The following is a 16,008-nucleotide window of genomic DNA, read 5'->3' on the forward strand; positions in this document are numbered from 1 at the left end:
GCCATAATTTGCTGGTGAAGGCCAGAGGACAACTCATGGGAGTCAATTCTTCCTCCTACTACCATGTAGATCCCAAGTACTGAGCCTAAGTCATCAGGCTTAGTAGCAGGTGCCTTTACCTCTTGAGCCATTCCACCAACACTATTTTATTTTTGTTGAAAAATAAAGGATAAGTGTCTATAGATTATCAATTATGTCATATAACTAGTATGTCAGAATAGTAGCCTTACCTCTCACCAAATTTGATTTCTCTTTCTTTTTCTCCTATTGGAGACTAAGATTTGTTTGTATTATTCAGTAAACATCTTAATCACTTCAGTTACATATTTTCTTAGTTTTACAAGTGTCATTTATTTCATCAGAGTAACATACATTTGTCCTTTGGGCTTGTCTTGTATATTTTCACTAGGTGATTTCTGGTCAGTCTCTATGTTGATGTTCTCAAGTTTACAACCTAAACCTATTAGAGCCATATAAACACACACACACACACACACACACACACACACACACACACACACACACACACACTCATTTGTATACTTCCATTTGAAACCTCACAAGAATCTTACATAGAACTGTTTTCCCCTGTGAAGCCATTCTGCTCCTACTGCTCCCTAGTTTATTAATGGTTCTACAGTTCTTTGACTGCTTCTACCTCTGCTTTTAAAATGTACCTAATTAGTTTAAATAACCAGCATCTCTTTCCTAGACCACTGTGTTATTCTCTCAATAATCTTTTACTTCTACTCTTAACCTCCCTGTTTCTTGTAGTAACTGAATTGAGCTCTTAACATTGGATCATGCTACCCTTCTGTTTAAAGCTGTAGAGGGAATTCTCTTCAAATGTCAGTGTCTTTAGTCATTAATGGAGACATACACAGTGTAGTTCCTGCTTCCTACATTTTTTTTTACTGCTACTCTGTCTTTGACCACACTCCTCATCTCGTCATCAAACACAGAAAGCATGCTTCTATTACACAGATTTATGACTTGTCATCTACCTTTCTTGAAAGGTTCTTCCACATAATTGCATAACTCAGCCCCTGATTTTTTTCAACTATTAAGCTTTGACTGTTCCTGGCTATTTACCTTTCTCCATTTCCTTTTTAAATATTCTCTGTTCATATCATTTGTCATGAACTTGTGTTCTGTTATTTTTTGTTCAGATGTTTAGCACAGCCACGGCAGAGACTGCCTTGTGTTTTCAGTGACTGATAGACCAAAACCATTCATGTGTGGGGACTTTGATAAACATTTGCTGAATAAATGAATGAATAATCCTGTTAAATACTTACTAAAGCAAAGGAAAATATAGTAATTTTGATTCTTAACTCTCAATAAATATTTGGCCAACTGTGGACTGCATTTAACTAAAAAATGATACTATTAACTAAGTTGAAAACATTTTGATGGATGCATCTTTGTAAAATTAGTTTAGTAATGATAATTGACCACATTTCACTTTCCAAAATTGGTTAAAAATATATATAATCTAAAGGGAGGAAGCAAACACTTCACACTTCTGTTAATATGGTTGCTACAGATGAGTACTAAGTTTAAATAAAAGCCAGACAGTAAAGACAAAGGGGGTAAAATGCAAATGTTCAAAGGGAATATTTGTTCTGATACAATTCATTCATTTTCTTCTCTCTATTGGTCTTTCTAGATTTCAGAAACCTATGTTTACTCATATAATAAGAGTTTCTAAGTTTTACTCATTTAATAAACACACAGATGCATTTATATATTGTTCAAGTTTATGTATCTATCACTATGGATCTATCGGACAAAATTTGGAGAAATTATCCAAGTAAATGTTTCCTTATTCTCTTCTCTTTAATCTGGTTTGTAAGGAAAATGCTCTATTACCACTTATCAAATTTAATTTTTTCCAGCTGTATTGTATATTGTGTCTTTTCTAATCATGTATTGTGAGATACATTGTGTAGCTTGAATTTTAATTGGTCTTAATAATAAAAACCTAGAGTCAGATAATGGAGTAAATGCTGAAAGATCAGAGAAGTAAAAGAGCCAGCCACTAGAGGGACTTTTTACCTCTACCAGATCCTAGGATCAAAGTGGGAAAGATCCTGTCTCCATGAATCATCAGACTAAATGGGCTAAGCTCCTGTCTCTTCCCACCTTTTATTTGTCTCTCTGCCTAGACATATTTCTTCCTTCTCCACCTCCTCTAGTGCTGGGATTAAAGACCTGTGACTCTCAAGTACTAGGATTAATGGTGTGAGACAGCACTACCTGGCTCTGTTTCTCTTTTAGACTGAATCAATCTAGTATAGCCCAGTGTGGCCTTAAACTCACAGAGATCTGTCTGCTTCTACCTGAGATTAAAGGTGTGTGCCACCACAGCCTGACCTCTATGGCTAGCTCCACACTCCTATCTTTAGGCAAGCTTTATTTGTCAGATCACAGACAAAATATCACCACATTTCTTTCCCCTTTTTTTCTGTCTAAAATAGAAAAGGTTATAACGAATATAAGAAAAACTATATACAATAAGTATAATAATGATATATAGTATATACAGGCAATAAATTCATCAGCAATGTCTAGTCCATAAACATTTGACAAATTTAGAGAAAATACTCTCTATATATCCTATTTTGGTAAGTTCAAAAGGTTGTACCTAATTTGCTTTCTAACCTAACTTGTATTACCATCTAAAACTATCTTTTGATGTTTCTCAATCTTATACATTTTACATATCTTTAGTGAATGTTTTTTCTGAATCTGTGAACAAGGAAAATTATACCAATCTAGTCTTCAACTTCCTCAGACACCTGAGAAGGAAATAATATTAACTGAGTAAGCAAGATGTGCAAACAAGCAACTTCCAAAAAAATGTGAGCAATGACAGAAACAACTTGCTGTCTGGATAGTCACAATTCCTCTGCAACATTGGGGCATCCATCTTTGGCCTACAGGCCTAGCATATATGACAGACTTTTGTGTAAAGCAGGGTATTCTGAAGGGCTATCCTACTTTATCTTGGCAAAGTTTGGCAGTCACTTTCTCTTGTATCTGTTGTGGGAACACCTTCAGCCAATAGCCTTTAAGATACCAGCCCACTTTGGACGTGGTCTCATGTACTAATTAAGTGCCAATGAAAAACCTGCATGGCCCTTTTGCTTCTGGATTTGGTTCCAGTTCCCAGCACACACAGAGGACTGCGGATCACTACTATTACTTTGAGTTTATACCCAAATAAATAAACTTTTGTTATACTACTCCATTCCATGCTATTGTGAAACTCATTGGTACAACTACAAATTGGTGCCCAACATCAGGCCAACTACATCCACATAAAACCTGAGAGTGCTTGGGAAGGAATTCCAGACATAAAAGAACAAAGTTAAGTATGACTTTGGGTGGGCTCTGCTTGCTAGAGGCAAGCAGAGGTGCACTTCCTTTAAGAGAAGGCTTCCTGACTCAGTGTTAGCAGCAAAAAACTACATGGCTCCTTTAAGAAACAGCTCCCTGGTTCATGTTGGTGGCACAAATGGCTCTGGCTCTTTCTGGAAGTTCTGTTATAGAGCACTTGAATGGGTTTGTTTAACAGCGGCAACATAAACCCACTGTTTGTTTAATAGTGGCGACATAAATCCACTGTGTCCCTGGAGCTGAGGCAGTGAGAATGGCTTGCAGAGCTGGTGGTGAATGTACCTCTGCCATGTTGGACCAGATGGAGTCAAAAGGCAAAGCCGTAATCCTAACCAAACTACTTAGCTTTTTAAGTAACTCTCCTGGTCAGAAAAGGATTCTGTGTGATGATTCGGGTCTGGGCAGCCGGGAAATGTAAGAGCAGTCTCCGCTTACATGTATCCTGCTTGACCAACTTGTACAGCATTCTGTCAGCAGTTGAAGCAAGGGTACTTTCTTGCCCAGTGGCTAACTTTTTTCACAAAGTAAATTCCATATGGAGTTTCTTCCATACCCATCATCTTCTCTAAAGTAGATTGCTACTGTCAGGAGCAGACATGTCATTAAAAAAAGAAAGAAAGAAAGAAAGAAAGAAAGAAAGAAAGAAAGAAAGAAAGAAAGAAAGAAAGAAAGAAAGAAAGGAACCTATGTTATTAAAACATTTTAAAGTGCCATATTCTGTAGATCTCTTAAGTATTTGAAGATGATCTGTCTATATAAAATAAATCTGTTTGATCTTTAAAACATTCCTGATATGATTACAAGTTTGATTGTAATAGGTGACTAATTACTAACCTGTATTTCTTTATTATCCTAGATAGTTGGTAATAATAACTTTCAATGACTAGAAATTTGCATTACATTGTTAAATGAGCTGTATAGGTACAATACATTGAACCAGATCAGAAACATATGTACAGTATGTTCTAACAAAAATCATAAATTTGTATCAATATAAAAAATCCATATCAATGTAAAATATTTATGACTATAAGTTACTTTTTTGGTTTAAAGGTAGCTTCAATATTGAAGTCTACCTTTTTATCCTATTTCTATATCCACCTTTTCCTTTTCATTGTAGATTAAAAAAATCTACCTTTTATCCTATCATATCTATATACCTCCTTTTTTCTTTTCAAAACAAGAACCCTGAATCTATGTTCAACTTTTTCTTGACCATTACCAGCAACAACATCTAACCAACCACCACAAATAATGACAGATATCCATAACACAATGAAAAACCAAAACCCACCACTCTACCTTCTGGGAATGTGGGTGTTGTGTTCTTAAATTTATGTTCTGATGTCTTGGGACAACAGCATCTTTAGAGAACTCTGGAAGAAAAATTGGGGTTGTCAAGTCCTGGGAGAGGTAACTGTATCATTTCTTGTCTTGTTCTGCATAATGGGAAAGTCCAGAACTTGTCAAGTCCTGGCTAGAATTGAGAGGATGGATCATCTCAACTATCTGCCTCAACATTGTCCTGAGCAGTTTGTAGTCCAAGCCAATCTTTAAGTGGTATTTTTCAGCTTAGTGCTGTTATTGTAGTCCTGGTAGAATTGTTGTTGTGGGGCCCCATCCTCCTTTTGGAGACTTCAAAGGTTGCATGTAGGCATGGTCATGGTTCACTGCAGAAAACTGATAGAGACTGAAACTCAAAATCATGTACAGAAAACAAGATGAATCAGTTAATACTCTATATGGCCATTAATATCATGATGAAAAGTTAATATCTTATAAATTTTGAGATATTTATACCCTAAGAAAAGCTTTAAACAGTCAAAATACAGCCAAAGAATTAAGAGATTAGTGGCAATAAAATAGTCCCTAAATTTTTGTCTTTCTTATGTTCCATATCAGATGGCTCTTTTGACTTGAGACAAAGATTTTGGATTTTTCCTTTAATAAGCATGCTTGGGTTTAGAGAAGGAGAGAGTCACACTTCAACTCCAAAGCCAGCTTTAATCTTTAACTGGACTGTGACTCCATAAAGATCATTTGTATTATATGTCTGTAGGGAATAGCAGAAACAAACAATTGGGAAGATTTATGACATTTTATTCTGTTGAAAATGTGATACACTAATAGGTCAATATACTCTTTTTCTTTCTTTTTTTTTCGGATTTTTCGAGACAGGGTTTCTCCGTAGCTTTTTGGTTCCTGTCCTGGAACTAGCTCTTGTAGACCAGGCTGACCTCGAACTCACAGAGATCTGCCTGCCTCTGCCTCCCGAGTGCTGGGATTAAAGGCGTGCGCCACCACCACCCAGCCAATATACTCTTTTTCTTGGGAAATTTTTTTTTAGATAATTTGTTCTTTTTCTTCACATGTCTCATTTGTCCAGTGGTCTTCAGATTCCTTAGCTGGATTCCTTCATTCTTTTGAAAAGACAAAAACAAAACCCTTCTCCAACCCTAATTTTTGGGGAGATTCCCTCTTGGCAAGTTACATCTGATCAAATGAAAAGAATTTGTTAAGTTATGTAAGTTAGTTTAGATTGCATGGTCTCACCGTTTGATGAACTATCAATTTTTTTCTCATTAAGAGGTTTCTCTTGTTCAAATCTGGCCTTTATCAATTTTGGTTTATGGTTTCTCCTGAAACTTTTATTTTGTAAAGCTGTTTTATTATCCAGAGCAGTATGGTTTTTTACAATAAGCATTAGGTTCTTTAATTGCTCTGGTCAACAGTGACAGGAAATTGGAAACAAACTTGACATGGGAACCTTTGAGAGGCCCTTCAAAGCATTTTCTGATGGCAAAGGGTTACCTTGACTGACCCTTGTTGATCTGCATTCATTAGTCCAATGTCTGCCTTTGCCACACCTTCTGCATTATCCAAAAGAGAGAGTTCTGTTTGGATTATGCTTAGAAAAAACACTGTTTCTAGGAATGCGTGTTTACAATCCCTTTTTAGGTGACCTTGTTTACTGACATTGAAACACTTGGCATTTCCTTTTTTTCTTCAAACCTCTGGAAATGAATCATCTCTCTTATCCAAGCATCATCATGGTCATGAGATTCAATATTGATTATATAGCTAATCTATTCCTCCAAGGGTGCTGATCTTGCCTTTAACAGCCTGATTATCCATTTGCATTGTGAATTAGCATTTGCAAAAGCCAGAGATTCAATTATTATTTGTCTGACTTCTAAATTTGGTATTAGTCTATTTACTGCTGAAGTCAAACTTTTAAGGAATCAGCTAAGGTTTCTTTTCGGTCCTATATCACTTTAGTGAATGACTCAATTTTCTTTCCTACCTCTTCAATTCTATCCCAAGCATTCAAAGCTGCTAGATGGCATAAAACAAGGGTGTGCTCATGATATAGAGATTAGCTTTGTACATTAGCATAATCTCCCTCTCCAAGAAGTTGGTCTTGGGAAATTTCAATACCTCTAGCCCTACTTTGTTGTTCAATGGTTTTAGCCTCATCTTTCCACCAGGTCCTCCATTGTAATTGAGGACTAGGCTCCAAGACTGCTATAACCAATTCTCTCCAGTCTTGAGGAATAATTCTATTTTAAGTTGACTATTAGTATAACATCTGCTTCACAAAAGGTGAATTCATGCCATATGAGGCTATTGCTTCCTTGAATCTCCCTAAATCTAGCATTTCCACAGAATTCCAGTGAACACTTAAACAGACTTATAGATATTTGGCATTTGTCACTTCTTATAAGGTGACTGGATAAATTAAGTTTGGTTGTTTGAAAACCTTAGGCTATTCCTCACTAACCTTATAATGTAAGGCTGAAATTGGTTCTCTTGTAAACTCCTCTGTCTGGATCTGAATAGCTCTATGATCTCTTTTAATAAGTTTTTCTAAGGCCTGTGTGTTTGTGCTCATATCAACCAACTTTTTAAGAGATAAACCAATAATTATTAAACCAACAATAAGGAAAATGATAATTAACATTATTTCAATGCAGATTAAGTTAATTATCTCTTCATTTAATTGATTTAATTTTTCTAATTTTAAACCATGTAGTTTGTAATCATACAGAGACTTAACTCTCCATTTTAATAGTGTTTCCATTTTTAACATGGGGGAAAAACCTCTCTTTTAAATAATTCCTGTCTTTAAGAATTCCCAATTGTCTCACCAAATCTGCTGCTGATGGCAATGAAGATGTAAGGCTGATTGTTGCTGTGTAGAACAGTAGAAACATGAGTGGTTTCAAGGCAGCTAGTTTTGCAGTAGCCTAAGAAGAGGGGTCTAAGGAAAGCTCAGAACCCACTGTGAGAGAGGAAAACCTAGCCAGTAGGGCAGTGACTCCAACCAAGTATAGCTCCGGCTTGTTCTGGTGGCTGCAAAAGCACAGGCAAATGGCTTTTTCCTGAATTTGTGCTCCACATTGGGCACCAGATGTAGCATGAATTCTAATTGGTCTTAGTAATAAAACCCTGGAGTCAGATAATGGGGTAAATGCTGAAATATCAAAGAAGTAAAGGAGTCAGTCACTAGAGAGATTTCTTACCTCTACCATATCCTCAGATTGAAGGGGGAAAGATCCTGTTTCCATAAATCCTCAGGCCAAACAGGCTGAGCTCCTGCCTTACATTCCTCTCTGCCCAGCCATATTCCTTCCTGTTTCTACCTCCCTAGTGCTGGAATTAAAGGTGTGAGACAACATCACCTGGCTCTGTTTCTCTTTTAGACTGGATTACTCTAGTGTAGCCCAGTGTGGCCTTGAAGTCACAGAATTCTGTCTACTTCTGCACCCCTCTGGGATTAAAGGTGTGTGCCATCACAGCCTGGCCTCTATGGCTAACGAGTAGCAAACTCTACACTCTGATCTTCAGGCAAGCTTTGTCAGATCACAAAGTATCAACCACAGCATTGCTCTGGTAAATCATAGATTATTGAGGAAAATCATCTGTTTGAGCTTGTTTAGAAAAATGCTAAGATATTTGAAATGGTGATAGCATTTAAGGTAACTGAAAGATTCTTTGCTGTAAACACTGAGATTCAGTGAAATGGTTTTCAGCAGGCTACTCAACTAAAACAATGAATTGGGATGAATCTGGCAATAAAGTACAAAATGAATTAGAATTTAGGAACTTATATTAAAAGGTTAATGCATTTTTTGTTACTGCTTTGCTTTTATCTGACTATAAAGGGAAGTAAACTTTTTTCCTAGCCTCAGAAATGATATTTTAAGTCTCAGCTTTTTTCTAAAATTGACATATTGTGGCTTAAAAATTGACCAATATAATTTAGATGTCTTACAGTGCTTTCCCAAAATGTTTTCTCCCAAAAAAGTAGACTGTCAAAAAACAACTATCAGTAATTTGATTTATCACCTCCAGCTCTTATAAGCTTTCTGCAAGCTCTTCTACATAGCTCCCTGAGCCTTGACAAGAGGGCTTTGCTGAAGACACCCATTTAGGACTTAGTGCTACACAGTCTTTCATCTATTGCATATTACTTAGTTGTGGGTATTTGTGTTGATTCCCATTTACTGCAAGAAGAAACTTCTCTAATGAGGGCTGAGCAAGTCACTGATCTATGGGTATAGCAGTATGTCATTAGGAGTCATTTTGTTGCTATGTTCATTTACCAGAATAATGGTATTAGGTTTTCCTCAGGTTCTTGGCTACTTTAGCAGTGTTGGGTATACGTTCCACTTCATGGAGTGTGCCTTAAATCCAATCAGAAAGTTATTGGTTACTCCTATAATATGCCATTGTTGTACTAGTTTATCTTATGGTCAGGTCTCTGGTGTATGTCTTAGGGCTTATACCTGGACAATATTGTTGATTACTTTCTCAGTGTGCAAAGTATCTTCATGTACCATAAACTCTAGTCAGTAGGAGTGAGGTTTCTAGTTAGATACCAACTCTACATCTTTGTGTTCAGTGCCATAAGTTTTATCTTCAGAATAGGGCCTTACCATCTGTTTGTGGAGAGCAACCAACAGCCTTAGTAATAGCTGTGATGTTCTGGGGTGGGGAGTTCCCCTATTGTACTTTATGTTCTTACCCTGAAGGTAATTTTATGCATTAGTTTCTAATATTTTATGTATAAAATAATGTTTTACATGTGATGTAAGATGTGGAATTTTTCCCTTGTCATATCATGCCAGGGCTTAAAAAGTTTTGTATTTTAAATTATAATTAGTTCTGTGGTCTATATTTTAAGAAAGGAAAAGAAATCAACTTCAGATTTGAAGTTTGGTTGGTTTTTGTTTTGTTTTGTTTTGCTTCTGTTTGTTGCCTGCAACAATGCTGAGTGAATGTATGCTGTATGACTTAAAACATTATTTGTACATAAAAGTCATTTAATGATTGAATAGTTTTAGGAAAATACAGAAGTCACAAATGTCATCCTGGGCTTTTGGCATGTTTAGCCATGGCATTTGTCAATATGGACTTTAGGATGCAATAGAATCCAAAATCAGCTCTGAATATCCTTAAGATATTTATGAGCCCCACACTTTACTAAGGAAATATGAGTTAATGAATACTGAGAAGAAGTGTGTGTCTCTCTCTTTCTTTCTTACTTCCTTTCTTTTTCTTCCATTTTCTTAAAGATTGTATTTTAATTACAACATTTCATCCTTCCCTTTCCTCCCTCCAAACCCTACTACATATATGCCTCCCAACTGTCCTTCAAATTCATGGCCTCTTTTTCATCAATTCTTATTGCATGCATATGTGTATTTATATATGTTTGTTTGTTTCTAAATATAACCTGTTTGAGTCCATGTAATGGTACTTGTTTGTGTGTTTTCAGAGATGACTGTTTGGCACTGAGCAACCAGGTGTGCTCTTCCTGGAGAGTACTACCTCTCCTCTCCAAGCTTTAAACAGTTGCCTGTAGTTCTTTGTGTAGGCTTGAGACTTCATGGACTTTTCCTGCATGCAATTTGGCATGTTTATTGGTGTCCTCCTTGCTTAGCTCATGTTTGGACAGTCATATTGGTGAGACTTCATGGGTGTAGCTTCTGGTATTGCTTAGCAGACACAGTGTCAACCAAGTTCCCTGAACACTCTCTGCCTCCTCTTCTGCAATGTTTCCTGAGTGTTAGGTGTGTGGGTATTCTGTACATCTGTTGAGTTCTGGCTCTACAACTTTGCATTTTGATTGATTTTGGTTCTCTGTAGTGATCTCTGTTATAAAGAGAAGTTCTTTGATGAGGGTTGAAGGTGACATTTATTTGTAGATAAAAGAATAAATGTATACCACCACCACCACCACCCCACACACACACATGCCCATGCCAGCAACCAAAATTAAACTGAATGGGTCATACACACAAAAAGACATCACAGGAGTGAGCTTGTTGAGAGGAAGGTTTCTCGGGGTGAGGGTGAAAATGACTAGGAAACACACAAACACACATGTTTTATGTCAGAGTATCAAAAAAAGATATTTATGAGTCCTCAAGTGGAGATATTAGTAATGTAGTTAAATATTCACTTTTGGACTCCAGAAGCAGTAGGAGTTGGAGAAAAGATATTTTAGAATTACCAGCATATTTTATATTATTTGAACACATAGAAATAAATAGAATAATTTTATTGCTAAGATTATTGGAAAAACTCAAAAAGGTAACAGGAGAAACCTTCACAGGAAAACAAGGAAGGTCAAGATCTCAGAACACTAGGAGCATGTATGTAATGAAAACAGAGAGATAATGTTTCTGGTAAGAATAATGTCAGAAATGTCATTATCTTTGTAGGCATTTAAGTAATCTAATAGAATTCTAGTGAATGTTTCAGGGAAATTGTGTGGGGGGGGTATTTGTTTTCTCATTTGATAAAGTATCTTTAAAAATATTCTGATAGGGTAATTTTTCTTCTGTGCTTATTTACAGGGATATGAAGACTGGTTACGCCACAACTCAGATAATGAAGTAAATGGAGCTCCTGTTTATGTTGTTAGAAGTGGTGGCCTTGTGAAAACCAGATCAAAAAACATTCGGGTATGTAGATGGAAAATCGTGTAGAATTATATTTGGTGTCATAGTTTTAGTCTTAATTTAAATATATATATAAAATAAAATCCTCTGTGTGTGTATCAGTGGCAGAGTATTTACTTCACATGCTCAAGCCCCTGACTGTCTTCTACATTTCAAAAACTACATAAAAAGTTAATGAAAACAAATCCTTGCCTTTTAAAGCATGTGTGATCCCTTCTCTCCTAATCTCCTAGGTGGGTGATATTGTCCGTATAGCCAAAGATGAAATTTTCCCTGCAGATTTGGTGCTTCTGTCCTCAGATCGACTCGATGGTTCATGTCATGTTACAACTGCCAGTTTGGATGGAGAGACAAACCTGAAGGTTTGCTCATATATATGTGTCAGTATTGTTCTGGGTGGATATAACATTTCATGTTTATAATATTTTTTCTGTTGGTGAAGTGATCAAGTTTGTCCTAATAAAGTGGTTTTGTTTTTGTTTTTTTTAAGTTACTGAAACTTTTTAAAAAAATTTCAGAAGTTGTTGGATTGAGACAATTGCTATGTTGGTAAAGCACTTGTTACACAATACTGGCATCTTAAGTTTGGATCTTAACATCTACTCAATAAAAAGCCAGGCACAATAGCACATGCTTGTGACCCAACAGCACTGGGAAGGTTTAGACGGGAATCCCTGGAGCTTGATAACCAGTTAGTCTGACCAAAATGGTAAGCTTTATGTTTGGTGAGAGACCCCATCTCAGGAAGGAAGATAGAAAGATTGAAGATGACTCCCAAGTCAATTCTGTACTCTTTACACACATGCACATCTGACATCTGCATACTTATCTGCACAGATTCCATACACATGTATGCAAGTAAGTTTTAAATTTTAACAAGTATAACTTTTAAAAGTAAAAAAAAAAAGTTATGTATTTAAGGGCAATCTCACCCTGGCTGTGTTCATGTTGAAAGTGGAAATGAAAAATGTTTTAAGAAAAATAAAATCTTTTAATACTTTTGATACTATTTTTCCCTATTTTTTTTAACCCAGCCTGGCTTTAAACTTCAGGCAATACTAAGCTTATAGATATGAACCACCATGCCCAGTTTAATGTATTTTTAGTGAGAAACAAGTATAAATTTGCCCAGTTTTCAGAGGCTAATAAAGAGGTGTGAAAATTCACATTTCTCCTATTAAATAGGATGTAATGAGTCTTTAGACAGTTGTGATTGGTAATGGATTCCATATACAGGTGAATGCAACAACCCATTTGTCCCTGCTTATATCTCATTGATTCTCCTCTGTTACCTTAGCAGAGTGATCTACAGTCTAGGCCATGATTTCATTTAGAAGGCATTTGAAGCAGTTGATACCTGAGGTCATACTTAGGTACACGTTAATCCTCTTCAACTTTCATTTTTCAGACACATGTGTCAGTTCCAGAAACAGCAGTATTACAAACGGTTGCCAACCTGGACAGTCTCATAGCTGTGATAGAATGCCAGCAGCCAGAAGCAGACTTATACAGGTATGGGGTATTATTTGGTGAGTTTATTCTCACTTAACAGCTTCTATTAGAAGTAAGATTCTAATAGAATCTTATTAAATTTTTAATAATAAAATTTATTTTTATAAAATTATTTTATAAAAATTATTAATTTTATATTAAAAATCCTAATAGAAGCTTGGCTTCTATTAACAAGACCTTGTTTTTGTAACCATAAGCATAAAATAATTTTTTTTAATTTTATGACATTTTATATATTTTGTGTGCATATGTGTTTGGGCACATGCATACCACTGTGTGTATATGAAAGTCAAAGGACTACTTTCAGGAGTCTGTTCTGTCCGTCTAACATGTGAGTGTTGGGGAACTCAGGTTATCAAACTTGGCAGCGAGTGCCTTCATTCATGAGACATCTTGTTGGCCTTTAAAATGAAACTCTGATTTGATAATAATATTTGTGAGCCCTGAAATTAAAGTGAAAAACAAAAGGCAAAATTTAATAGAATTCTAAGCAAAAGGTACCAATTAAAATTTTACATTAGATTGTGTGTGTGAGAGCAAGCACTTATGTATGTGGGCATGTTGGCTGTGTGCACCTTTGTGCGTGCCTATAGAGATCAAAGGTCAATGTGCAATGCCTTCCTCAATCATTTTCCACCTTATTTCTTGTCTCCTATTGAGACAGGATCTGTTACTGAACCTGGAGTTCATAGATTGGGCAGGACTGACTGCTGGTCAGTGAGCTCCAGAGTTCTGCCTGTCTCTGTCTCATCAGCATCAGGTTTACAGGTGTGCACTGCTGCACTCAGCTTTTATCTAGGTACTAAAGATGGACCTTGATTCTCATGCTTGATAGCAAACTCTACTAAGCCATCTCCTCAGCCTAGTAAATACTTCTTATAGGACATATTAAGAGGAAAATGTTACCAAAAACATTTACATCGTGACCCTGGTTGTGGTTTTAATATAGGGGCTCAAATGTGTGTATGTGAAGTCTAGAATGCATATATACTCCCAAACATTAACAGTGTTAAATAGTGAGATTCCTAATGGTTATTGACTTTGTTTGCTTCTCTGTTGCTTTCAACACCATGACCAAAAGCAACTTGAAGAGGAAAGGGTTACTTCATCTTACAGTCTATAGTCCACAGTGCAGGGAAGTGAGAGCAGGAACCATGAAGGAACAGTGTTACTGGTTTGCTCTCCATAGCTTTCCCAGTTTGCTTTTTTATACAACCAAGTACCACCTGCTCACAGTGGGCTTGGCCCTCCCACATCAATCCATAATCTAGAAAATGCTACACTGATTTGCTGTAGGCCAGATGAAGGCGTTTTCTTAGTTGAGGTTCTCTTCACAGATGACTCTAACTTGTGTTTTTATGATTAAAAAACAACAACAAAAAAACCCTCATCAACAAAATGTTAATTTTTTGCCATCTTATTTCATCTGAATCAGTTTATAAAATATATATGTGTGTGCCAGTATATAGTATATATTTCTGATCAGAAAATAAGAATTATACAGTTGTTTTTACTTTGGAAAAAAACAGATTTGAAGAAAGGACGAGGGACTGCAAAAAGGTTTATTACAACATAGAACTGGGCTGAACACATACTAGAATGTCAGAAACAAGGTTAACAGCATATGGAAAAAGAAAACAAAGTCCTTTCAGGATTTGGCTTGGTAACAAAAAACAAACAAAAACTGGTTAAGATATCAGTTTTTAAAGGTGTGCAGGGAAACACTGGCAGATTTGGATCTAAATTTAAAGTCTAGGCTGGAGTCAGGATACATAAACTTCTCTGGAACAAGGAGAATTAAAAACAACTCTCCCTGAAGTAAAAATGAGAAATCAGAAAGAAACACAAAGTCAAATTCTTCAGCAGATAAAAGATTTGGCTTGGAATGGGAAGGGCAGTAGAGAAGACATATGGAAGGGAATGTTAAAATTTATCTACCACATGGGCATCAGGCATGCATGTATGTGGTATGTAGACATATGTGCCGGCAAAATGCCCATATATATCACAAAAAAATAATAAATTAAAATTTTTTAGAAATGTCTTTACCTAAAGATTAACTTGAAGCTTTGTCCAGAGGGTTTTTTTTGTTTTTGGTTTTTTTTTTACTTTTACTTAGGTAGTTGTTCTCTTGAATCAGCTGTACACTTGGTGCTACTTTCAGATGTGGAGACTGCAGCTGAAAATCTAGACTATGGAAGCGCACTATAGGAGCAGGCCATTCACCCTAGAGTTTAGCCACAAAGGGTTATAGAGTTAAAGAAGTTCGGGATTTTACTACAGGTTTGAACTTGCTACTTTACCTCCACTGCTTATCTTATACATGGTAGTTGCTCATTGAACATTTGTTGAATGGATAAAATAAATATTTCATATGGGCCCAATGATCTGTAGGTCACAGGGAACTTTATTTGGTAAACTATAGTGAAATATATAAACATTCATTGTTGGCTAAGTCATGTAAGCATTTTTATGTAGTAATTTAGAAGTTATGATAAGTAGATTAATAAAAATAGTGACATGTGATAGTTACATGGTCAATTTGAGAAGATTTCATTAATTACTTCAATCACAGATAGAATAATAAATATATAATAGTAAGTAATAAACTTATTAAATAATAAATAATAATAAAAATCAATTTTTAAAACTTAAGGTCTAACTTTAAAAAAATTACCGTGTAGCACTAATACTGGATGATTTGTATATATCAAAGATGTACTGGAGCTGTGGCTCAGTTAGTTTGTGCTTTCCTAGCATCTGTAAGACCTAGCTTTAGTCCCCAGCACCAAAATAATAACAACAAAATTTCCATAAAAGGTTGATTAGGGCCTGGAAAGATGGCTCAGTGGTGGGTTGCAACACAATGATGTCCTAGGACTTCAATTTGTGGCCTTGAACAAGCAACAAGTCTGGTGTGGCCTCTTGTGCTTGTAACCCCAGTACTATGGGGACAGAGACAATAGGATAGAAGGTTGCTAGTAGCCGCTTTAAAAGACTGACCGCATCAGGTCTGGAGAAGAAGCTGCCTTAGAGGAGTAAGACAGTGCCAGAGTGCCCGAGGACATCTGCTGCAACCCTGTACACACACACAAAGGACATCTGCTGCACCCCTGCACACACA

The 16,008-nt window shown here is 36.2% G+C and overlaps 1 protein-coding gene across 4 annotated transcripts in view; it reads left to right on the forward strand.

Annotated features, from left to right (window-relative positions):
* The window catches only part of Atp11b (ATPase phospholipid transporting 11B (putative)), a 95,813-nt gene that overhangs the window by 21,672 nt on the left and 58,133 nt on the right, over positions 1 to 16,008 (forward strand). For all 4 annotated transcript variants that reach the window (XR_003377405.1, XM_026782240.1, XM_005343792.3 and 1 more), the window contains exons 5-7: positions 11,268 to 11,375; positions 11,606 to 11,734; positions 12,781 to 12,884. Coding sequence is in view for 3 of the 4 variants with exons in the window: in XM_026782240.1 (XP_026638041.1) it covers positions 11,268 to 11,375; positions 11,606 to 11,734; positions 12,781 to 12,884 (341 nt within the window). In the remaining variant the exon portion in view is untranslated. The remainder of the gene's footprint in view (positions 1 to 11,267; positions 11,376 to 11,605; positions 11,735 to 12,780; positions 12,885 to 16,008) is intronic.

This window comes from Microtus ochrogaster, chromosome 1 (genome assembly GCF_000317375.1).
Source record: "Microtus ochrogaster isolate Prairie Vole_2 chromosome 1, MicOch1.0, whole genome shotgun sequence".
Lineage (NCBI taxonomy): Eukaryota > Metazoa > Chordata > Mammalia > Rodentia > Cricetidae > Microtus > Microtus ochrogaster.